We start from the raw sequence: 25,068 nt of genomic DNA, 5'->3' as shown, positions 1-25,068 counted from the left end.
ATATCCACTGTAATCTGCAAATAGCCTTAATTTTATTTAACGATTATATTGCTAGAATTATTTTTGAGGGCATAACTAAGGTAAAATAAAATGTTTGAAAACCTCATTAGGAAACCTCATTAGGTTAAAATTATTCTTTTATGCAACTGATTGCTCATTAGCATATTCTCCAGAGTGAAGTGTTTCTTCATTTATTTTGCTATTGCTTCCTGAGAATGGTGTAGAGAAGTATGATTAGAAAATCTAAGCCTTTCTTGATTAGGATTAGTAATGACTCTTGTGGAGTTGTTGCTGTGTGCTCCTCAGCACAATGTGCTGTGACAATTTTATTTTCTGTATTCTTTGACTTCCTGTAACCAGGTAAAGCCCCCAACCTTCAATATACTTTTTTTTTTTTTTTTTTTTTTTGAGAAGAGTTGTGGGGCATTAAACTCTGGAAGTATCATCTCATCTCTTTTTAATAAATTGTTTAGATTTGACACTCCTGGCTTTTGTATCTACTTTAGTGTACATTTTTAAATAACAATCATCATTTTATTCCTTTTGTAGCTCTTCACATGGTTGCACTTTCCTGTGATTTCTTTAGTAGTTTATACAAGCTATGCATGTACTGAAAAATCTACTTAACATAAAACTGATGATGTTATTTTCTCCATTCATTGATATTTAAAGTCCAGTGGAAATTAGGCATATTTGCATTAAGTATCAGTGTATTCTTATCTGTTGTAGCTGATTTACAAGGTTTATTAGAAATATTCTGCAGGAAAACAGAAAACTGAACTAAGGTTCTGCGTGTTACAGGCATAATACTTCTATGTAGAAGGTCATTTAAACATGGGCCAAACATCTGCTTTTTTCTCCCATTTCCTTTCTGAGCTGCCTCTGAACTGATGTCTTGCACTTTTTTCTGCCCATCATCTCTTCCGTCTCAATTCTTATGCATGCATACTAACTCAATGTTAGAGGTTGTAAGCGTTGCTAGTGGCTGAACCATTTGTGCCATTTCAATAGCTTGTGCATGTTTATTGCAACCTTTTGCTTGGAAAACTTGTTTTAGTGTGCATTTCTGTAGTAGTGTGCAAATCTTCAATGGTTCTTTTCTTCTTAGAAGTGGTGCATCTCCTAAGAGGACTTCTAGCACAAGGTCCGCAGTGAAGGGCTGCAGAGATCGTTTTTCTGGTGAATCATACACAGTGTTAGGTAAGGTGAACTTTTCACTTCTGTGAGAAGGTCAGATTATGAAAGAATCAGAGGAAAAAAAAGAGTTCTTCCCAGGCTGTGTACTTGATGCTGTCCCCCACGGAGATAACCTTGACTATTTAACACCAAAATTTTGTGCTACAGCTAGTGAGTTCAACTCTTTTGAAGTTCTCTATTACAAAGTTCAATAGTGACTGACACAGGTATTAAATGTGAATTGATCCTAAATGCATTTTGTCTCACTGGATGTAAGTAAAAGCTATTTTCTTGTTCTACTTTATAATTGTATTCTATCTACTTGTACATTCATATTTTTTCCTTGTAGTTAAGATTTTTCTTTTTATAGTCTTCGCTCTAAACTAAAATGGAGCAGATCCCACTGATGCCTGTAAGGAAGCATACATTGTAACGTACACTTAATTATAGCGACTAAATACACTTTTTTGGTAGGAGACACTGCTATTGAAAGTGGAGAACATTACTGGGAGGCGACAGCACAGAAGGACTGCAAAAGCTACAGTGTGGGAGTGACATACAGAAACCTGGGGAAATTTGATCAACTGGGAAAGACTAACTCAAGCTGGTGTATCCACATCAACAACTGGCTGCAAAGCACCCTTTCCGCAAAACATAATAACAAAAGCAAGACCCTAGACTTACCTATTACAGACAGAATAGGAGTATACTGCAACTTTGATGGAGGTAAGTTACAATTTTAAGGAACTGAGGTAAAACTTACTTGACTATTGTGTCAAGTTGAAGCAGTATAAAGCTAAAAGTACATTAGAGTTACTTCCAGACTGGTACAGTTTCTTATGACAATAAGGGACCGGGTTGTTCATGCAATATTGCTCATAATATCAAATGACCACAGTTCATCTCTGTGACAGAGCAGCTGAGAATTTTCGTAGTCATGTGGAATGGATTTAATGTGTTCCAGGGACCTTTCCCTGGAAAAGTATGAATTTTACAAAAAGTTAGGTAGCAACAGAATGTAAACATGTATTTTAACTTGCTTTCTGCCTCTTTCAGGTCAGCTCATGTTTTATAATGCAAACTCAATGGAACTCCTGTATGCCTTCAAAACAAAGTTCACTCAACCATTATTACCAGGTTTTATGGTCAGTATCAAAAAAAAAAATCTATTTCTAGCACTGAATTCACTTTGTTGAAGACTAATCATTGTGGTTTACATGTCCCTTGCAACTGTGGCCCTGAAGCTTCTCAAACTTTTATTTTTGTACTGTGTTTACACTGATGTCATTCTGTCATATCATACTGAAACAAAACACTGCTTTCAAACACTGGAGAACAGAGTTTTGCTTTTAATTGTCATTTTAAGTACTTGTTGTTACTATATATATTAGTCTTTTAAGAAGTTTTCCTATTAGAAACAAGTCTTGCACTACTGCACTTTAAATTTCATTGTAGACTTAGTCTGAAAGCACAGTATGTGTATATAGCACTTCGTGGTCTTATTCAAAATTGGCTTCTACATGATTGGAATGTTTGAGTGCTGTGACTAGGGGGAAGACATCCAGCTGTGGGATAAGTTTCCTGACAGCTCTATTGTAGGAGGGGAAAAGGGGAATGTTGTAGATGCTTCATCATGTTTGCATTATTGATTTTTTTTTTTTTTTAATCTTTTTCTTCCTTCCCTTAGGTTTGGTGCGGTGGGCTTTCCGTGTCTACCTGTTTGCAGGTGCCAAGTGTAGTGAAAGCATTCCAGAAAAGTGTAAATGGATTGAATTCTTCAACTTGCAGTCTATACAGTGTGCCAGTAATGCCTATTGAACGTTCCCATTGCTGAATATTCTGTGCAGCTGCTATGCACAGAAGCTTGGGAGCGTTGTACTAACATGGGCTTGTTACCAACTGTTGTTTTAAGGCCTGGTAGTGCAAAGGTTTGTGAATCCATACAGCCAGACAGAAAACTAAGCTATTTATTTGAAAAATAAGTCGGGAAACTTTTCTAATACTGTATGTAAGCATTTTGTTATGGACTTGAATATTAATTTTTATTATGAATATTATTTTTCTATGAAGAATGTAACAAATACTATTTTCTTAGCTCTCCTAGCAAGAATTATTTGGCTATAGATTGTATTACTACTTGGCTTCCCATTCAAACATGAGATAAACATGTATTTCAAAAGAATATCAATTCATGTAGACTAGCTATGAAGGAGCACTGAGACCAATCTGTGCTTCTTTCTGATTTGATCCTACTATTTCCCGTGAGTAATGAATTCAAATATCTATTTAGAGTTTGAGTTCAGCTCCTGTTTATCACAAATTACAGAAAATGTAGAAATGCAGAGACACAAGCACTTGTCTGGCCACCATGAAGACTCAGTATGGGTAGTCAGCCATTGTACTAGGCATGCTCTCAGGTAAGAGGTTGAGAACCAAAAATCCAGACTTTTTAAAATGCACAGCATGTTACTGCTCTCAGAAGTAGTGTATTTTGGGTCTGCTCTTGGTTTTCCAGTTCTGTGGCTTTATTCTGATTGGATTCTGATAACTGGCAGTTCACATTGATCGAAGTATTCATTGGATACGAATGATGGGTTGAACAGCCAGTTCTTGTCTGCAGGTAGCAAAGGTGCGGTGCAGCCAAGTCTGGGACCAACGGTGTAAAAGCTTCAGATCAAATACAGAGAAGAGAAGGGGGAGCTATTGCCGTAAAGCGTCTTCCAGCTCTTTCTCTGCCCAGATTTGAGGCTTGACTAAGACTTCTGAAACACAGTGTCAGTATTAAAGCTGACCTTGAGAAGAGGCAGCACTGAATTCCTGGTGACAAAGGGGCATGCTTTGAACCCTGGATGCATTTTTGATACCTGTTCTGACTAGTTTACCAGCAATTCCTGAAACTTCCTGGATAACTAGAGAAGACCAAACATTGCATTATTTCTGCACTGAGCAGAAATGTGGCAAATACATTTAGCATCCCACTGTTAATTCCCTAGGTTATACCATGTGTCATTTGTATGTGGGTCTGAGTCTGGCTTTTGGAAGATCATATCCTAAAGAAATTCTGTATTCTAAAGCATCTCTGTAAGGCCTCAAACTTAGCCCTTCCTTCCTTGTTTAAGGGCAAGGGAAAAGTGAGCAAATGCTTTGCAAACTGAGGTTTAATCTGCTTTTGGATCTGTAGTTACATTTGTTCTTCCACAAAACAAGTGAAATGGTGGGCCTACGTATTTTTTTTGTCTCAGCTCTTACTTTGGGATCTTAATAATAATAATAATAATAGTCAAATGATTTATATTAGTGGGAGAGCTAAAAAAAAAAAAAAAAAAAGCATGTTATATTCTTTGTGGAAAATGTTAGCTTTTAAATGAGAATATTTGTGTATTACTGACTGTTAAAATCTGCTTGCTTCCTTCCGATCAAGTCCAGGAGCCTGTAAGTAATTCTCTGATATATGTGAATCAACTCTTTCCTAACTGGAGATTTTTCTCATAGAAATCATGAAGTTGGCAAGAAATTTGAGCCCTTAATGTTCACTTCGTACCTGAGACTTCTTCACAGTGCAAGTGTTAAGAGATGTTCAGTTAGCTGTAATCTCTCTTGCAGTGGAAAGTGTAAACCAGCTCCCACTTTACCTGTAGACCAGTTGAGTGTTTCAGGTCTTGAAGCATGTGATAATGGAATGTGATATAATCCTAAAATGGACAACATCTGAATCTATCACGTAGTATCCTCAGTTGTTACTGTCCAAATATTTACTATTTCTTCCTCATTCCTTTCTTTTTTACTGCAATAAACACCTGACTAGGGGCTCAACTACAATAAATGCATCATGATGTGACTCGCTCTCCTAGACCCTACTGGTGAGAGAGAGGAGGGTTATGATACATGCTTCTTATTTTGAGACTTGTTCTGTTGAGTGACTTAGGTAAACAGGCATTTAAATAGCCTAGTGCTTGTTCATACCACCTTGGTTTTAGATATCCATCTACAGTTCCTATTTAAATTTCCCTTCAGGAAAGAAAGCAAATGTTTATAATGTGGTTAATTCTCATTACACACTTTTCCTTGAGTTAATCTCCAGCGGTATATAAGAGCATTTAAATGAAGAAATTGTTTCAGCAAGATGTACTGAAACCTACAAGGTGAACTTGATTATACACGAAGTGTAAAAATGCATTTTTTTCTTTCATATTTAGTTTGAAGGAATCTTATACTGTTTCATACTGTGGTAGTGACTTGCAAAGTTTTGTTTGACTGATGTCCTAAAGGAACTTTTTTACCCTAAAAAGCTGAATTTGTTATAAAATAGTTTGCACAGATACCAAATTCTTGCTGCTAACAGGTAGTTCCATTGTTTTCTTAGTAAATGGGGATATAAAGAATTGCCTTAAGCACTTTTAGATTTTTTTTAGACTTCTCTGAGCTGGTGTCTGTCTTGACTGAGTACCAATATATTAGTGATACGGTTGGTGCACTGTTTGTACAAAGCAAATGAGGGAAAAAAAAAAAAAAGTGTTATGAAGTTTCTCTGCAGCTAAAAGGGGTTGCATGCAGCCTGTGAAGTTACTTTTTTTCCAGGAGGCATCTTCAGGGCTTGTTCTTTGGCGATGGATTTGAGCTCCTGAAGGTTTGCAGTTCTGTCTGTGTTGTCTGTCTGAGGGTTACCACTCACCTGCCTGCTGACTTCGATCCTCACCCAGCCTCCCTGCTCTGGAGCTCCAGCCCGTTCCTTCGGCGACACGGACACGTCGGAGCTTTCCGCCGGGTGACCAGCGTCAGATGCTGACACCAGTTGCTCAACCGGTACCTGTAGGGAGCCGAAGGGCTCGCCTTGAGTTCGCGCTGTGGCGAGGCGCGGTGTGTTTCGGTGTGCGGAAAGCTGTGTGCGTGACACAAGTGCTGCTAGCTGCAGAAGGGATGCCTGACAAGCACCCGGTGATGGCTGCTGCTGTGACTACCAAATAAACGAAGCAGAAGCAGACGTCTCCTTCTTATCTTTGCCTCACGCGAGCAAAGCACCTCACACCCCACCCTCCCCTTCCCTCCTGCCGCTCTCCCCTCCCCACAGCGGCACACACCGGCCCTCAGCCCCACGCCCCCCCCACCCTCGGGCACGGCCCGCGGCGGCCATGACAGGGGCGGGCGGCGCCTCGCCTCAGCTCGCCTCAGCCCCGCGCATGCGCCCTGCGCCTCCCGCCCGGCCCGGTTGGGTCCCCCCGGTAGCGGCCCGGGGCCATGCGAGTGGCGGCGCGGCCCCGGTCCCGGTCCCGGCCCCGGCCCCGGCCCCGGTCCCGATGCAGAAGATCAACAAGAACGCGGTGCTGGCGCTGCTGAGCCTCAGCAGCCTGCTGTTCCTCCTCTTCCAGCTCGCCTACTACAGGTCCTACCTGGCGCACAAGGTAACGCCCTCCCCGCGGGGCTGCCCCCTGCCTGTGGGCGAGCGCAGCGTGCCGGCAACCCCGCGCCCTCCCCTTGTTTTTACAGAAAAAACGGACTTCTATATTTTTTGGTTTTTTTTTTTTTTTTTTTTTTTGGGGGGGGGCGGCACGCTTAATAAATTGGGGCAGCCCTGGTGCTGGGTGGCGAGCAGCCTCTGCCTTCTGCCCGAGTTGCGGTTGCAGCAAGGCTCCTGGGCGATCAGATCCCTCCCTGCTTTCTGCAGGCAGAAAGAATTAGGGACCCGAGACTTGGTCAGGCAGTCCCTGCATGTCTGTCAATCCCTAAGGCTTATGTTGTCCTCCTAAATACACCGAGCCCGAGCACTAGGCTGTGACTTCACGCTCAGCGCTGTAGTTAGGTGATTGGGTTCAGTACAGTAGCTAGGTTAGCCACAACCACGACCATAAAGTGCTAACTGGATAAAGGCCCTTGGAAGTCCTGCGAAGAAATCATAAGAAGCTGTTCAGCTGAAATTTACTTTTTTTTTTTTTTTTCTTCCCCTCTTCTTATTTGTTTTTGCTAGAACAGAGCAGCTTTTTCAAAAGTCAGAGGAAGCCAATCAGGCCAGGACAGCACTAGATGGGTACGTACATCGTCGGCTCACCTGGTTCTTCTGCAAGTCTCAGAGAAATCGTACAAAACTGCAAACTCAGTGCCCAGTTCTCTTGGCCCTTCACTGGAGCTATTTAGCGTTAAGGACTAAACCATACTCCCTTCACTGAGTGAAAGTTGTGAAGTGTTTCGAAACTGAAGTTCAAGGTGAACACTGAGACAGTTGAGCTGGTGTTACAGCTCTTGCTGTACAGTCCTTAGAAGTGTTGTTTACATTTTTAAGAACCAAATGTTGTTCTTTCTGATATTGAAGTTTTGATCTAGGCTTTTGTATTCTTTCAGACTGAGTATTGAAAAGATTGGCTTTTGGACTTCCACCTTGCTTGATTGTATCATGGCAAAAGAACAAGCTGCAGGTCTCATGTCACAGAAAACTTCTATGCTTGCTGCACTTGCTTACCCTGCTGCTAAGTGTTTCAGGTTACCTGGTTATCCTGGGCTGTAAAGCTCTTTGCAAGCAGGAAAACCTCACATTTCAGCATTCACTAGTTGCCTTATTCCAGCATTCAGCAACAGCGTTACAAGTGCCATTACATACTCGAAACAGAATATTTTTGTTATCTCTTACATAAGGCTTACAGGATTCAGTGCAACCAAAACTTCATCTTGGCCTCATGAAATCAAAAGTTCTGTTGTGGTTTTATACTGAGTTTGGAACCACTTTTACAGAAGTCTTCTGTTAACAGATCTCCCCCTGCAAGAATAGCCCAGGTGGTTGGGGAGTACAGAGTGCTGGGAGCTGGGTGCCCTTTGCTTTGGATGCAATATGATAATGTTGCTAGTTAGCAAAACAGCCATTTAAATGCCTTGTTTCTGCTGAGCCGGAGGAAAGGAACTCTAGTTAAGAGCTGTACTTGGGAATGCTCCAAACCAGCTGCTCTGTGGACTGCTTGCTGGTGCCAGGAACGTCTCACTGTTCTTGGAGGTGGCTTCCTTTTTGGAACTACCTATGTGGTGTTAGGTGACATAGCCACAGTGAGCTTCCAGTCTGCCACTCTTTGGGCAGAGCTCTCATTAGCTTTAACGTGGTATTACAGGATTATTAGTAAGAAAGCAGAATGGTCCATGTGTTTTCTTTAGAGTCTTCCTTTGGAGTCCAAAGTACTCTATGTGAATGAGTTCTGCTTGATATCATGACCATCCCCTTCTACTGATTATTTAAATTACAGTTAGAAGCACCTGTTCCCCTGGAGAACTGACAAGAAAAAAGTAGATCTGCACCGATTTGCTTCTTGTTTATCTGCTTGTTCTAACTACAGAAATAATGCTAGCACATCACTTACCTTTCAGGTCCATGTAGCTGAAATCACTGAGAGGGTGGCCTTGCATCTGCTTGTAAAGCACATGCAGTGCTGCTGTCTAGATTCTGTTTGTTGATCAGCATTCTGTCTTCACTCATATTTTTGCACCTCTCTGAAGCCAAAGCCCTGTACAAGAACTAGGAGTTGGCATACAGATTCTGGTTGAACAGGAGGAGCTTGACTGGAAGAAGGTTAGAGCTTGAGTTAGAAGACCAGGGTCAGCTTGCTACGCTAGTAGCTTGGACAGACAGACACTGTTTTCCCTTATCATGCCTCATCTAGAAACCTGGTGACATGAAGCCTGACAGTGGTGTTCTAACCATTTTTTTTTTCCTGATCAGAACTCTACTTTCAGTCATTAAATGTAACTGTTGCTGTTAAATAGCTCAGCTACGTTTTCAATAATAGGGCAGCTGTGATTGCTGTAAATCTTCCATATGCTATGGATATTTAAATGTAATTGATCAAAATTCTCCTCTGAGTCAAGTTCATAAATGCTCACCATGCACAAGACCCTGGTGGTACAGCCTTTACCTCCTTTTGCAGCGTTGCCATGGTTGAGTGCCCTGCATAGCCAAAGACTGGATAAATCTTCAGTGCTCACTTCCTAACTTCTCACTGAGTCACACTTTGTACACAAGTTTTAATTGAATCTGAAAGATCTTTCCTATTGTCTTAGAGACATGGAAAGCCTGAAGCAGACTGTTACCTTCCAAAAGAGGAAGTTTCCATTTCCACATTTTTTTTTTTTTATAGAAATAAAGCACACACTCAAAAATGTATTGGGAGATATGGTAGATAAGATTTCTATCTGAAAATTGGTCAAGAGTTTTAATGTATTAACTTCTGTACACTAAAACGTGATATTTCTAACTTCTAATTTTCTCCTCTATTGCAGCATGTGGTTAGGAAGTTTCTATCCTTAATATCCAGTCACAATATTCCAGTGTATTTGATTGATCCTTTAATTCTGGGACTTGTTGATAAAGACATTGAACAGATCAGAAGTTCTTCTGATGGCCCTAGTCCAGAATGCAAGTACTTCTGTGTTCCAAGAGACTTCACTACGTTTGCACTACTGGACAAAACGTGGAAGCATGAGGTAAGTGTGTTTTCTTCTTCAGTTCATATTGCATATTCTAATGCATTTAACTATTGTAGGATTTTGTGACATAGTGTTTACATGTTTGTATTAAGGACTCTGAATTCATTGTGTGGAAATCCTATAAGGCTATTGGTAAAATAAACTGTTTTTTGAAGTAAAAGGTATTCAGGCATTAGCCTGTGTGGCTTTAGAAACACATGAGTTGTTGAGAGTAGCAACCCTGCCTCTTTGTCAGGGAAGTCAGAGAAGTGGTTTGAAGATGGATATATTAAGAGTCCTTTCAAACAACTGAAAGTTTTTTAGAAACTGTCTGCAATATTCATAAGCACTTTTTATAACATGCCACCCCCAAAAAGGAAAAAGAGTTTGTTCTTGTATGTTCTTGTAAAATGGAATATGTAAGGCTGTGATGTGGGTACAGACATAATCAGTCTCGAATTTGAGGATCTGTCAAGAAGAAAATTCAGGTACTGATGTGACAAGGCTGGGAAGATTATTATAATGTGCTGGCTTACGTTTCTTTTAGTACATCCCAGTACTTGCACCATTTTATTTTGTCACTTAGTGTAGTGGCACCTCTGCTCTTTAGTAGTTTAAGATTTTTAAATGGATGTATTAAAAAGAGAGGCATAGTAAGTGATGAAGGACAAAATGGAATCCAAGACTTTTATCAGCCAAGTGTCATCTGGAAATACATATTAGATTAATTTATACAGACTGGAGATGCCAATAATAAACAGCCTTTTTCTTTTCCCTTCCTCATTTGCATCCCTGTTCCCATCCCCATCAAGAAACATTAAAGTGGTCAACAGCTATTTCACTGAAGCAGTCCTACCCAGGTGAAGAGTGGTGGCACCCTGTATTTGATCAGGCCGTTATTTTACCCACAGCAGTTAAGGAATTAAAGGGACTGAGAACAAGGTTGTGTTGCAGAACACTAATACAATTTCACTTCTACATTCCTATGTTGCATGTTGTTTGTGTCTATAGCATTCAGAGAGATGTGTGTTTTATATACATATATAAAACACTTCAAGGCAGGTAATTGAAAGGGTCTTTAAATGCTGATAGGTTCTTATCAGCCAGAATTTCATCCCTTTTTTTCTGTGAAAATAGGAAAGCCTATTACCTGGTGTGGCGTTAGTTGTTTGGTGAGATTTAGACAAATATTTGTATGCATTGTAAAATAAGATCTTCTAGTAATCATTTTTGGATTAGTGGTATCATTATTCAAGGCCTTGGGAACACCAAGTTCAGCACAAGCATACCTTTAGAGAACAATCTGAAAGTGCAGAGAAGTCTGCTCTCGGAAGGAACAAACTTAGACCAAGCATGAAACTTGAGTTTGGATTCAAAGGTGTAAAATGTGAGCTACAAAGAACAGGTATTGTGGCAGAGAGTGTTTTAGTCTGCAAGGGAATTTATTCCTCTTTTTTAGAGGAATTTGCTGTGTAGCCAGGTCAAAGCAGGCAGAAAGCGAAATGAAAGAAGTTCTGACTAAGGTTGAATGTAGCAGATATTTTTTTTAGAACAGAATATCCCAATACATAAAGAATGCAGTCCTCATGGCTTTGAGATCTTCAGCAAAGGCGCAGAGTAGCCTTTACTTACTCTGGTATTAAGTGTGAAGATCTGAGTCATTGGTTTACCATTCATATATTAAGAATTCTGAAATTTGTTAATAGCAGTCTTCATGTGAATGGTTTTCTTAGAATATTGAAAATAGCTTTTAATTATGGTAAAGATTTTGGATTATTCTTCATATTATACAGGTAAGAGTTTCTGCAAAGCATTATTTTGTTGATGCTACAAAAAGCACAACATGCTGAGAAAAGAATTGCAGCAATTAGATTGTTTTATCGATCATTTGATGAACAAAATTTAAGAAAAGGAAATACAGTGTTTGGAATTAGTTATGGTTCTTGATCTTTAAGGTTTTATAAGTAATTGGTGCTTAAATCTGATTAGAAAATAAAAATTGGGAATAATGTCAGCTAATAATAAGCATTTAGCATACAATTTTGGTTTCTTTTCCCTTTAGCTTCTCTCTTTCTGTTTGTCTTTCTCTCTTATTTTTAGGTGGGACTTTTTAGAACTGCTGAGAAAATGGGGTTCCAATGGCTAAAAGTCCTAAACAAGGACCCCCGCTTGGATGGTATGGATGACCTGTCTGGGACTGAAATTCCTTTGCACTACATTTTTAAGCTGGCGTCTCATGCCATTCACCTGGTGGTCTTCTACGAGAGGAGCGGTAATTACCTCTGGCATGGCCCCCTGAGGCTCAAGCAGCATATGGACAGAAAGTTTGTGCCTTTCCGGAAACTCCACTTCGGTCGCTACCCTGGAGCATATGAAAAGTGAGTTCACAACAGAGGAGGAAAAAAGCACTTCCAAAATAATTTGTTTATCCTGTATATGTAAAGTTACTCTCTTCTCTAAAGTTAGGCTATGAAATCTATCATTATGAATAATTCAGCTCTCAAAGTGCAGGTAGATTAAATTTATGAAGGAAAATCTGATTCAGGCTACTCAAACAAGAGATTTCCACCATTTATAAATGAAAAATGAGAGGTAAAGTTCAAGTGGCAAGAGATGTAGTAATGGATCGTACATACTTGGTGTTCTTACTAGAAACATACATGTCCTAAAGTAGAATACAGATACTGAGCATCAGTTGAAAAGCAGAGGCAACACAAATCTGCTTCGTAGTAGTCTAAGGAACATGAGTAAAGAGAAGTGATTTGTACCACAAAGACAAGTACCAACTACTGCACCTAACCCATGCTCATGAAGTTCCGAGTTGACTCCTGCCTTGCATAACTGTTTGAATTGGTGGTATTATTTGTCCCCAGTCTTACGCCTGAACTTTGCCTCTCATCGGTAAAAATTACTGTAAGTGTATGCCTTTTCCTACAGCACTTTCAGTAGTGATATTCCAGGAAATACCGATCATAGCAAATCTTCACTGTTTTCAAAGCCAAGCACATACCATTATGTTTTGAGAACAGTGTTCCTATATGGTATGTGTATATGTCACGATTGAACAGCCAGACATTTCACAGGTCAAAGTAAGTTATTTAAGTTTTCTTCTTTAATGCTGAGAATGCTCTTCCTTCCTTTTAAAATATGGAATCTATACCAACTATGTTCCTAAACATTTAAAAATGACTGTGTAAGCTGTTAACTATGACATTTCATTCATTGTGAAGGCTGAACAGTTCTTAAATTTTCAAGGCAATTAGCCTCCGAGTAGAGGTTGAAATTTAATTCTTAAAGTGTATCTCATATTTAAACAAACAAACAAACAGCCTTAATTTTCAAATGTACTGAACAACAAACTAAACAGATTTAGTACAAGTCACGAGTCAATAATGGAACCACTGATCTGAAAAGCTAAGTGTGGACTTACTGGGATAGAATTTCTTTTTAGACAAAATTTGGACGGGTTTGAGGGAAATATTAAAACTTTTGTTGCTCTGTGATCATAATCAGTTTTGGGTATATTTGGACAAAGGAGTCACCGGCAGTAATATGTAATAAGTTTTTAACCAGAGCTAGAGGACAAAATGACTTATAGTTTGTAAAAGAGTTGGATGGGGTAACTTTTCATCTTTCTTTCCATGCAGGCCTGAACTCTTGCTTGTTTCCATTGACGACTTAAAAATTCAAATTCCAAAAAATCCGTCCAGTTTTCTAGAGGAGATGACACACTCTAGATTTCTTGAATGTAGGTACAGAGAAGCTCGGGCTTTCTTTCAGGTTAGTGGTAATCAGGTGGTGTCCCTGAGATGTAACGTACATTTTCACTGATTTGCCAAAGCCTACATAAACAGTTCCATTTAAGTAAGACACAATTTATCATTCACTTACATAAAGCTAAGTGCAGACTCTGAGACTCAACAGAATTTAGTAAAAGGTAATAAAAATAAAACTTAACTGAAAAATCATAGTCTTTCTTTTTGATTTGTTGAGTACATTTTTTTTACCATTTTCCAGAACTAAGAAAGGATGAGGTAACCAACATGTCTGTAATTCTCTTACATTCTTTTTGTTAAACAGATTTCATGAGATCTTGTGTATCTTTGTAGACAAAAATTTTACTTAAGGCATTTCTCAGAGTTCTGAATAATATTTACTTTCATATTCATTTGAACCATACATTTTTCTCGTTGCTTTTTTGACAATGTAAGCCAATGTTTTCATCATTGTTTAGAGCATTATCTTTAGAACACTGACACCTCATTTAGGAGACAATGAAAAACTTCCTGCTGGAGTAGGGGTAGTGTGTCATCCTGGCTTGACAAGGACTGAGATACAGTTCCAGAAGTACCACAGTTAAGGCAGTGGAGTCAGAGTCAGGTCACTCAATTTGAGTAATCTCCAATTTTGCAGAAAGGGAAAAAAGAGGATGCTGAAAGTTCCGTTCTTGAGACATTTAAGATCTCAGAGAAGGGACTTCTCCTTTGGTCTCTGTGCATGACATCTGTCCTTGTTCAGTTTAGTAGGCTGTAGCTCCCCATACGTATGTATAGCAGGAAGGTTTACAGAAGGGTACCCATGTGTTGTCACTTCCCTTGTAAAAAGGACAGAAACTGAACATGCCCCTCTTCCACTCTGAAGTCCTGAGGCAGTAGTTGCTCCAGGTATAGAAAATGCAGTTCATGACAGTGGTCAGTCCATTGTTCATACGTCTGATTTGTGAACATTCATCCCGACTGCCATGCTGTTCTTGGCTTTGCATTACAGAAGATGCTACCACAGTTGCAGTTGGAAGATAGACATTACTTTCTTTCTCTTTGTGTTTAGTGTTTCATGTCAGAAGTTGTCAATATGCAGCAGGAACACTTGGTGGCGCCAAATAAACTTGTAACATGCCCCAAGTAAATCTAATTCTGTCCTTGCTTTCCCCCAAACTGTGGGTATTGACTTCGGTGTGAGCAGAGCTAAGATTCATGCATATTGTTGCCAACACTGTCTAATATATATAGTCATTTTCTATTTTACCCTGACCTTACATTCTGCTAGGTTGGAAAAAATGAATATTGACATTTCAGAGTTGAAATTTAACTTGTCATTCTAGTGCATGTTCTCAAACTGGACTCTGTGTGTGAGAACAGATAATGCCCAGATATTGCTTAAATAAACTTTTAAAGGTCATTTTTTCTTAGGACACCAGAAAATGAAGGGACAAGTTTGATCTCACAGTAGCTTACCTTTGCCTTCTAGCTGTATCCTGATGATGCCTCTGTTGATGCCGTGGAATTTAGAAAAAGAGCAAAATCCTTGCTCCATCTGGCTGCCCTGACACTGAATAACCTGGGAGTAAAGTTCTGGTTGAGCAGTGGAACTTGCCTAGGTAAAACTGTTCTAATTCGTCTGAAATTCGAAACACTGTATCCTGTGTTGCTTTTGCAACTTTTTCATGGTTGTCAACTGAGGTTAGCAGCTAAATGTGCTGGGCTGGAGGGTGGTATCTGTGAAGTGTGAGGCAGGTGTTCCACATTAGCTTTATTAAAATAAGGTCTTTTTCCTCCTGACCAAATGATTTTTCTTTAAAGGCCTGGGCCTTGGAGATGCTGGGCATATTTCAAGTGAAGTGTTAAGTGTTGTTAGCAGTTAAATGTATGGTGTTGATCACTGCTTGGAAAGTAATCAGCAGTTCCCTAAGTCATGTGGCTTACAATTTATTGTCTTCCTGGATGGAAAATACAATGATGGGCACATTCTTCTGATGTCCTTGTAGACTCATCTGATTTTCTTCCCATGAAGTTTAGCATTTGTCACTGACCTTTTATGTATAGTTGATCCTTTCATTATTGAAATAGGTTGTGAAAACTCACATGTGCACAATTAGCTTATATTTATTTTTTTCCTAGGGAATATTGTTTTCTAGATTTTAAAAAGTGGCACAGACAAAAGAATGTTCCACTTACTGTCTTACTGCAGTAATGTTTTAGAGATGAGTAATATCTCAGACACTAATTAAAATAATAATTTAAAAACACAGCTGCAGCCCTGTAACTGTTCATTTCTGATTAGATTTGGACACAGATAAAGTGTATGTTTTCCCTTTAAGACATCTTAATTAGAAAACCAGAGATATTTTCTCTTTTAAACAGTTAATACTTTCTCTCTCATTCCTGGCTTTCTGGAGGAAGGAGCTGGCCCTAAGTGCTTTAGTGTAAATTTTCTCCAGTGTGATTCCTTTGGTGCAAGAGAAAAGAAAAAGTCTTGTTTATGGTCTCATTCAAGGATTTCAGGCTGATGACCTTTAGACTGGTCATTTTTATATTGATTTTGTTTTTTTTTTGATATATTTCTTACATTTCTGAACTAACTAATTCATTTTTTCCTTTTTTCCTCTCCTCAGGCTGGTATAGACAGTGCAATGTCATTCCTTACAGCAAAGACGTGGATCTGGGGATCTTTATAAGGGACTACAAAGCAGATATCATTCCAGCCTTTCAGAAGGCAGGATTACCACTGAAGCACAAATTTGGCAAGGTACATAGATAATGAATAGTTTGCTTCATCTGTCTTTCTGTAGGTTTGAGTACCACAGTTCATTTAGATAGAAGTGGGTATCTGAAGTCTTCTCATGCAGACTTTTACTCAGAAATATTTTACCTAAGCATATAATCTCATTGATTCCTGTGTATTCTCTTGAACAGTGTATGAGAAAAGCCCTTTTGTATTAGCTTCAGACTTGTTTGGAGAGCCTGAGTTTCACTTCAGAAGCAATTTTTATTAAGTTTTAGAGGAGTCTAATCTGCATCAGTGCTGCTAGAGGAACTTAAGAATCAAGGTTGGACGTGGTGCTTAGGGACATGGTTTAGAGGGTGACATTGGTGGTGGGGTGACAGTTGGACCAGGTGATCCTGAAGGTCTTTTCCAACCTTAATAATTCTATGATTCTAAGGTAGAATTTAATCTTTGATGCTGGGCGGGCCCAATCAACCCCAATCAGGGGCAGATTGGTGATAGCTCTGAGATGTGCATCCTTCTATGCAGAGATAGCAGAAAGCGAAAGATCGCTTGACACTGGGCTTGTCCATTACTAATTTATTTTTTCCAAAGTATAAGCTGCAGAGAGGAATCAGAATGAAGATAGAATGGAGAAACAGAAGTACAGGAATTCATATCAGAGGTTCAGCCACAGTTGAAGTTACCATTACTGGTGCTAGTGAGTGTTTTATCATAGCAGAAGGTATTACGATAGGTGTTAAATAAAGACACTTACTGGTCATGTGTTTATTCACTAATATTATTCCTCTCTTTTATGTGAGAGTCTTTTAACAAATTGCGCTCTCAGATATTAGCAGTTCCTGCTTGAATTGTGGTAGGCTGTTGTACGAGCTGTGTGAGGAAAAGTGGGAATCTAAAGAAAGCCATTTTCTGTTCACAGTGCAAAGCAAATGCATCTGTAAATGTTGATCTGTTGTTGTCTTCAGAATGACTGTTGTTGTTCAGAATGACTTAGAGTTGATCCCAGCATAAATGGCTCTGTGCTGGAGTTGTGGCAGAAGCCAAGGAGATGGTGCTGGAGCTTTGGGGCTAGAGGGAGAAAAGAGAAGGCAATCCCACTGACGTGCAGAAAACTTGTAGTTTTCTCAAGGCACCAAAAATAAAGAAATTGTTGAGTTAGTGTATTGTCTACAGTTAGGATGGTAGTTACTGCATTGTTAATGAAGACAAATTTGTTCTCTTAAACATACGTAGCTTTGTGTTTTTATGAGCATATATATTGTGTGTTTTTGTCTTCTAGGTGGAGGACAGTTTGGAACTCTCTTTCCAGGGAGAAGATGATGTGAAGCTTGATATTTTTTTCTTCTATGAAGAGGATGACCACATATGGAACGGAGGAACTCAGGCAAAATCGGGCAAGAAATTTAAGTATGAACTGGATTTGTACCTCTAATAGGAAAGAAATTGAACAAGTTAGGGCTTAGTGTTAGCATTTTGTATTGTGTGCTGTTGTCTGGCAAAGTCTGTGCTCTTTGTCACAGTTATCAGAGGAGAATCAGTGGAGATTTTGCACTTTGAGACTAGAAAAGTGGAAAGATAACAATACTATGCCTTACTAGAGAGGTGCTCGGCTTGTCAAATGTCAGCTCTCTTGTGAAATCTAAAGCAGCGCTGTCATGTTGTGTATCAGGCAGATGCTACCTGGAGTGTGACAAGCTCTAAGTTAAAGCAAGAGCTAAAATGAGAAAGAAGTCTCTAAAACTGCTTGTTGTACAAACTTATTTTGTAGTGAAAAACAAATCCTTAGGCATCTGCCTTGGTGAGCGTTATGCCAGAAAGTCTGAACTGTCCTAGCAAAGTAAACCCCATCGTTTTGGATGTTGTTGTAATGATCTGGAATACTTCGTTGACTGTAGTGTTGTGACAGCAGTGCAGACAACTACTGCAGACCTTGTTCATATTTTGAAAATGCAATTTTAAATAGGATCCTGCATTTCTTGTTTTGTTCTTTTAGGTATTAAATCAACAAATGTATACAACATCATTTTAGTCTGCTTAGCAAGCTGAATGTAGGGTTTGATAATTAGTTTTTTTTTTTGCATCACCCACCTTAACCCAGAGACACTTGCAGACTAGTTGAAAGCCTTGTTGGCCTATATGGGATATCATTATCTTCCATATTTTGCCTGAACGGCATTTGCTTTCAGTTAGCTAACAAGAACATAGTGAACACTGTCACCCAGACAGTGATAGTGTGTGACTCCTTGCCTTAGTTACCTTTGTTCTGAAATGATAAACAAAGATTGGGGAAGATTTTTGACGACCTGAGTCAAAAGGTGCACTTATAAATAGACTAATGGAAGAGTTACTGGAATATTCCCACATAGGAGATGTGGTACGTTGCAGAGTGGTTTTCCTAGAATACAGCAACAGTTTCATGGTTCTCCAGAGCAGGTTTAATATTTGTTTTTCTGGTCAAGATTATGGAGGATTTTCTGTAATATATTTTTGAGGAGTCAAGCTGACCAGTAAGTTCCTTTTCTTTTCTCTGTGCTTGTGGTGTGTCTAAACTGAAATACTTGTTTCCATGCCAGCAGGGCTGATATTCAAAACTGCGTTTTAGTGTCAGACTTTGGGACCCTCAGTTTTGCTCAGTCTTCAAGCCCTTTCAAAATTCTAAGGGAAGTTAAAGTGAGGATATCAGGCAAAAGAGAAGTGATTGTTTGGTAGTGTTGAATCCTAAATCCACGTCAGTAGCTCTGAAAAAATCTCACCTGCTGATACCATATAAAATGGTGTCAGAAGAGAAATCGGTTGCTACTAGATCATCACAGATAAAGGATGGAGGCTGCTTTCCATGATATTTATGTTGTTAACAAATGAAGAGTAAAATAAATATTTTTCTTTAAAGCTAAATATTTATACAGGCATTTTCTATACATCTTGCTAAAAAAAATACGAAAAATTGAAGTATTTCTCATTTAGTCATGAAAATATTTTTCATGAGTCATTTTGTTCCGTTTCCTTCACAAGCTGCTTTCAAAACCATATGAGTCTCTCTGTGTGGTTTGCATCTTCATGTGTACAAATACTTCCACAACAATGCAGACATTAGCAGACTCATACATACTCTGTAATTTTGTCTAGAAGTAACAACAGTTGAAATTTCTTTTTAGTTTCCAAATTTGTGCTGGACAATTTCGTTCTTCAGCAGAGAATACGTATTTACAAAAACTGATCCTGTGAATCAGATCTATATTGTATGCTTTAATCCTTAAAATAAATTAATTTGTAGTTTCTTAACATCAAGGCCTTTGTGTAATGATAAAATCTTTTCAGTGCTTTTATGTCCAAAGATTGATGAGACCGAAAATGGAAGAAAAAAGTGAGCAGTGTGCGTGCATAAGAGTATGTAGCCCTATCTGAGCCACTTGGAATGGGTGGACAGTGAGCAAGGATTCCAGTGGTGGGAAGCATCTCTGAAAGTTAAATGTTTCATCAATGAATGTAAACATCTGATTTTACTTAAGTAATCATTTCGGTGAAGTTTCGAACTGACTTAACTTTACAGATTAGATAGTTTATTTAAATTATCTGTTCATTCTCCTTAAAATTGGTTATTCAGAGTTCGCTCCTTGGAGGATATATTATTTCAGTGGTTTGCTGATAGCTTTTGCTTATGCACACCCAGTGCAATTCTGTTTAAGTGTATGATTTCCTGGGTTAACAAGAGCTACTTGGTGAGTGTAGACCCACTAATAATGTTAATTTACGTTATTTTCCTTTTGGTAGATGGCTTTTTTTTTTCTTTTTGCTTTACTTTAGAGCTAATCAGCAATCTCTGGATATGAATCCCAAAGTGCTTGATTGCTATTTTTTTTAACCTCCATTTAATACATAAAAGCAAGGTTTTATTTTCTGAAATTGTTTGTTCAGCTCTTAGAAATAAAGTTGTGTTTATACTTAGAGGAACTTGCTGGATTTTTAATTCATGCAAATGCACAAATCTTTCAACTCTCTTCTGTCTTCAGAAGTGCTAAGTGCTTGTGATTCCTTTTAGCCTGTGAGAAGGAGCTTTTAGATCACTTTTTTCTGTTAGAGATTTAACTTCAGAATTGATCCTCCCTCTGCAGGAATAGTGTATAGGCTTTGGTTTAACGTGCAGACAGTGACGCTGGGCTCTGTTAGGATATCATTCTGATCAGACTGAAGTTTACCTGTGAATTTCCACTGGTGTCAGTATACTTCTAGGAAGGGCTCCCGTTTTCTACAGAAACGAACAGGTACAAATAGAATACTATTTGACAGAATGCTAGTGACAGGGACCAAGTAATTTCGTGTTGGCAGAATAGCATGGAAATAAACAGCGACAGAATTGGAAATGCTCTTCTCCTTAAATATATGACACTTACTAACCAGCTATTGTTGGTAACACTGCTGTCCAGTAATTAAATAATGCTTCAGAGATAGGAAGCTCTGAAATAAGAAACAAAAACAAAAATTATAAATGTAGCTTGACTTCTCACTGTAGTTGCTTGCTTTCTCTGTGGACTTACTGATGTGTCTTTCAGTCTTCTACTAGTGACCATCTTCTTCTGTGGTGCAGGTATCTCTTTCCAAAGTTTACTCTGTGCTGGACTGAATTCGTAGAACTCAAGGTACACGTTCCCTGTGAAACCCTTCAGTATGTTGAAGCCAACTACGGGCCAGACTGGAAGGTTCCCGTCAAGATGTGGGACTGGAAGAGCTCACCGTCCAACGTGCAGTACAACGGTGTCTGGCCTGTCGATGAGTGGGACGATGTCATTCAGATCTACTAATCGATCACCTCCCTGGTATCCTTGAAACTGCCACTTTGTAATTTCCTGTCTCCCAAGAGCATCAAGATCCGTTCCTTTTATAACTTCTCATCAGTTCCCCAAGGAGACGTTTTCCATTTTTTGCTTAACAGATTTTTTCACATTCATCATGCATTCTGATAGTTAAAGGTTAAAGGCAGAATGTGGGAACTGAAGAGAAGGGAAACTGAAAGTAAAGATGTACAAAATGATGTAAACATATGGGCAGTTGACCATTTAAGTAAAAACTGTAGGCAAGTTGCTTGGACTTTCCTAGGGATCATCAAAACTGTTCATTTCTCAAGCTCAAGAGAAGGAGAGGATGGAAGAATCCTGGAGAAGTTCTTTTTTTGTTGTTGTTGTTTTTTGTTTGATTGTTTTGTTTTGTTTTTCTGAGATGCTTCTGTGAATTTACAACTTTTAAACACCCTATTTATGAGTACCTTGAATGCATTTTATCTGAGAGTCGTGTATCCCTCTGATGTGTAATAGGTTGCTCTTGGAGTGGAATGTTTCAGTTCAGAACCTGTGTGACCCACCTGCTTCACGTTTGTGGGATAATGGTCTAATATTAAATGAGTGGGTGGAGGAATTGAAAGCCCTGTCTGCATCAGAGCTTATTCAGTAAGAGTTGAACTAACCACTGCATGCAATAACAAGAAATGTAACAACAGGGAATGTTACCTGCTTTTGTTCTCTCTTTTTTGTGAACATGAGGGTGTATGCTGCAGGGAGGTGCTTGCCTTGAAAAAATGTATTACCTGGTTTTGATATCCCAATCAGTGTTCTCTGTTCAGGAACTGAGCGGATTTTAGAGGATCATAGCTATCCCTGCTTTCTTACAATTAGATGGAAATGAGGGTCTTGATGCTTTTCTGTTTAGCATGGGCTCACAGAACTGAGATCCCTGTGAATCACAGCTCTTTTCTCTAAGTGTAAGCAGAAGTGTGTACAAACACCAACTGCTCCGTCAAATTTGCAATAGCATGATTGCAAGGGAAGTGTTAGCATAACATTAGGCTTTGGATGGGAAGGGAGTGGAAGCCTGACAACTCTCTCCTCTTGTTTCTGGTTGTCTTTTGGGTCAATGGAATAAGCTCTCTTGCTCAGTATTTTGGAGCAGAGTAATAGCTTTTATGTGAAATTATGTGTCCAAGTTTGTTCCAGCCCTGCTGTGCAGAGAAGGCGAGACCATTAGAGTTACCAGTGAGTTATGACTGATGTGTGGTACAGACTGAGGAATACTTTGAACTAGTGTCAAGGTACTGAATATTTCTCCTGTTTTCTTGCAACTAATCTGCATCCACTCTTTCCTTGCTAACATAGAAGGGCTGTCCACGAGTTGCAGCTGTGCCACATTCTTACTGGGGAGGTTGAGTGTGTGGTTTGCATTCTGCTGATGTGCAGTTTTCAGCCATGCGGCTGTTTTATGGCTGTATTATTCCAGGTGCACTCGGGGTCTTCCCTGCTGTCCCCATCCTGGAGTGTGCTGCATCCATTTCCCTGCCAGTCCTCTGTGTTCCAGAGTTCTCCTGCTACTGAGACAATGGAGTGAATTATTCAGCTTCTGGCAAAACCTGTCGTGCTGGCTTGAAGTGGTGCTGTAACTTTGCCTAATTAAGAAGGAGATACGAAATCCTGCTGTTGCCACTAACTTGCAAACATAAACATGGCATCATGAGGGATAATTTCTCAGGTAGATTTTTTTTGTATTTCTTTCCTTAAAATGGAAAAGGCCAATGTCCTCATGATTCTAGTGCTCGGAGCTCTGTTGTCATCAACTTCTTTGTTTAATAGTGTACAGTAAACCTGCAAGTTTTACAAATGTGATAGATCTTTAAAAAATGAAAGGAAAGATGCTATCAGAAAATTACAGTCCTGTCAAATTTTTGACTTTGTATTTGTACATGGAAAGAATTTGTAATGGAAAAAATGCATGTTCCTGAGAGAGAGGATGTCTTAAATATTTGATTATAACTGTGTATAAGTTATTCGAGTTAAAATATTTTCTCTTCAGAAGATACAAAGGAATATTTAACACTGATTAAAGGAACGAGGGTCTAGTTTGCTACTCAGGATGTGGTCTCATGCTTTGTTTTGTCATCTTGGGCAGCGTTTAACACATTCATTGTAGTTACTACAAAATAATGCAGAGGCAGAAGTTTTGAACTGTTTCTTACACTGCTTATTGGACATCAATCTTGAGCTTTTATTTTTTAATAAATTTGATGAGATGCCAGCTATGCCGAGTTCTAATATGATTTACCGTGTGCTAGTAATGGTGTTTTATCATGACATTTTTATGCCACTTGCATTGGAGTTTCTTCATTGTTGAAGCTGTTTTACAGAGGAGCACTTTATACTTTCATTATCATTCATCTAGTCTTGCAGCTCCTATTACAAAGCTGTTTTTCAAAACACTGATGTATTTAAAATACATCATATTCTGCTTTGAAGTTCCCTTTCCAGTACCCCCTTCATCCAATAGATTTTTGCTTAAAAAAGAATGCAAAATTGCATAAAATTGAGTCTTCATGTTTAGCAGAACCTTGTGGCTTATTAGCAATATGTGTGGGCATTATTTTGTCTGTTGAAAACATTTTGGTTTATTTGCCTTGCTTGTTAGCAGAAAGAAATATAAACTTCCTCTGATGTCAGAAAGAGAAGCTGGAAAATCAGGAGGAAAACAAGTCAGCAGACCGCAAGTAGAAAATTGAACTGAGAAGGATAGCACGCACCTGTTCCGCAGCATTTGTTGGTTCTCATTAAACCAGAACACATTTTTGGCCTCATACGATTCCAAGATGATATACCAGATTGCATCCATAACTGAGCACATGATGAAGCAGAGAAATACGAAGTTATGTTGCTGTTCTCAGTCCAGTAATATGTGTGGCTCTGCCGATGATTCTCAGCATCAGCAGAGCTACTCTGCTAGTGCATTGGCTGGTGCTGGAGTCAGATTCACCAGTGCTGAGCATAAGTGTGGCATATGACGGTCGAGGTGACACACACTGCTTCCTCAAAGACTGTCAAACTGACCTGCAGAGTCCCCAGGTTTGTGCATACCACTATTTGCATTTTTATTGACTTCAAAATACAGGTAATCAAAATCCATAACAAAGACTTAAGCAGGTGTCCATCTGTAGAAGAAAGGATCCTGCAATTACACAGACACATTGTACTTTTGCCTGTCTCCTGACGTACTTCATATAGTGATTTGTCTGCAGGTTTCCTGCTTCTAGGACTGTGTCTCAGGAGTGGTGTAAATATTATTGAACTGGTTCTGTTGGAAGGTTCTGTTAGGCTGACACCATTCCCCAAAGAAACATGCAGATTTAGGCATTTGTTTCCCGTTAGCTTCTCCTGAATTGCCTAATCCTAAATACATTCTTAATTGTAGACCTGCTCTGCCTTCCAAAATTACCATCTTCAGTTTAAAAATGATGCAGACAGGAGGTCAACTTCTGTATTTTCTTAAATGCATGTATTTAAGGTCTAAATATGCAAAGCACCTCCATCTTCATGTAGCAAACAAAGCATGTTACATATGCTTACTTGTTAAAGATAGCAAAACCTATTCAGGAAAGCTGTGGAGTAACTGCAAGGAAAGTTGGAAGAAATTGGGTTGCTTGAAGAAAAGGAGCCGTAAGGATCTCTAGCACATCTTCAAAATTCACAAAAGGGGGTTACAAAAAAAAGAGGGGATGTATGTGCTCTCTCCATAACTGCCAAAAAATAAAAATAAATTTGAGGAACACAGAATGAGGTTGTTTGTATAGAATACTGGAGTACGTTACACATGGAAATGGGTGAAGCCTTTGGCTTTGGTGGTCTCTAAGAACACGTCAGACATGTCTGACAAGGCTGACAGTACTTAAGGATTAATTGTAGTTAATCCTCTCATCCAGTTGGAGTGAGCTTCTGTTTTCAATTATTCTGTTGCAGTTTTCAGTAATTTTCTGCTTTTACAAAATTACAATTGAAACAATCGTTTGTCTGTAACCTTAAGGAAGTGTTATGTCTAGAATCAGACTCTGGAGCTGAGCACCCACTGGGAATGATAGTGAAGGCAATGTCCATACCACTGTGGAAACAATGGAAACAATAGGAAGGTGCACCACCTTGAGCA

The 25,068-nt window shown here is 39.1% G+C and overlaps 2 protein-coding genes across 6 annotated transcripts in view; both read left to right on the top strand.

Moving 5' to 3' along the window:
* Window positions 1-6,151, top strand: part of FSD1L (fibronectin type III and SPRY domain containing 1 like) — a 31,122-nt gene extending 24,971 nt beyond the window's left edge. For 2 of the 3 annotated variants that reach the window (XM_082783165.1, XM_082783164.1), the window contains 4 exons: window positions 1,112-1,200; window positions 1,651-1,902; window positions 2,233-2,321; window positions 2,864-6,151. In XM_082783165.1, the coding sequence (XP_082639291.1) occupies window positions 1,112-1,200; window positions 1,651-1,902; window positions 2,233-2,321; window positions 2,864-3,010 (577 nt within the window). In that variant the 3' untranslated portion in view covers window positions 3,011-6,151. Of the gene's footprint in view, window positions 1-1,108; window positions 1,201-1,650; window positions 1,903-2,232; window positions 2,322-2,863 lie in introns of all 3 variants that reach the window. The other variant, XM_082783163.1, reaches the window with a different exon arrangement.
* Window positions 6,152-6,387: 236 nt separating this feature from the next.
* Window positions 6,388-24,241, top strand: FKTN (fukutin). Of its 3 annotated transcripts, XR_014319408.1 has the most exons (10): window positions 6,388-6,575; window positions 7,139-7,198; window positions 9,427-9,630; window positions 11,713-11,990; window positions 13,260-13,392; window positions 14,860-14,989; window positions 16,004-16,137; window positions 17,399-17,526; window positions 20,705-22,632; window positions 23,566-24,241. XR_014319408.1 is itself a non-coding variant. In XM_082784100.1 (9 exons), exons 1-9 carry the CDS (start codon window positions 6,471-6,473, stop codon window positions 20,916-20,918), a joined length of 1,386 nt encoding a protein of 461 aa, XP_082640226.1. In that variant the 5' UTR covers window positions 6,388-6,470; the 3' UTR covers window positions 20,919-23,350. The 3 variants fall into 3 exon arrangements, 2 of the variants coding, with proteins under 2 accessions (XP_082640226.1, XP_082640227.1); XM_082784100.1 differs by lacking the exon at window positions 23,566-24,241 and having other exon boundaries at window positions 20,705-23,350; XM_082784101.1 differs by lacking the exons at window positions 7,139-7,198; window positions 23,566-24,241 and having other exon boundaries at window positions 20,705-23,351.
* Window positions 24,242-25,068: the final 827 nt, after the last annotated feature.

The sequence above is a fragment of the Aythya marila genome (assembly GCF_965140915.1).
Source record: "Aythya marila genome assembly, chromosome: Z".
In the NCBI taxonomy this organism is placed as follows: domain Eukaryota; kingdom Metazoa; phylum Chordata; class Aves; order Anseriformes; family Anatidae; genus Aythya; species Aythya marila.
The sequence above is the reverse complement of the archived record's forward strand: the minus strand, read 5'-3'. Positions and strand labels throughout refer to the sequence as shown.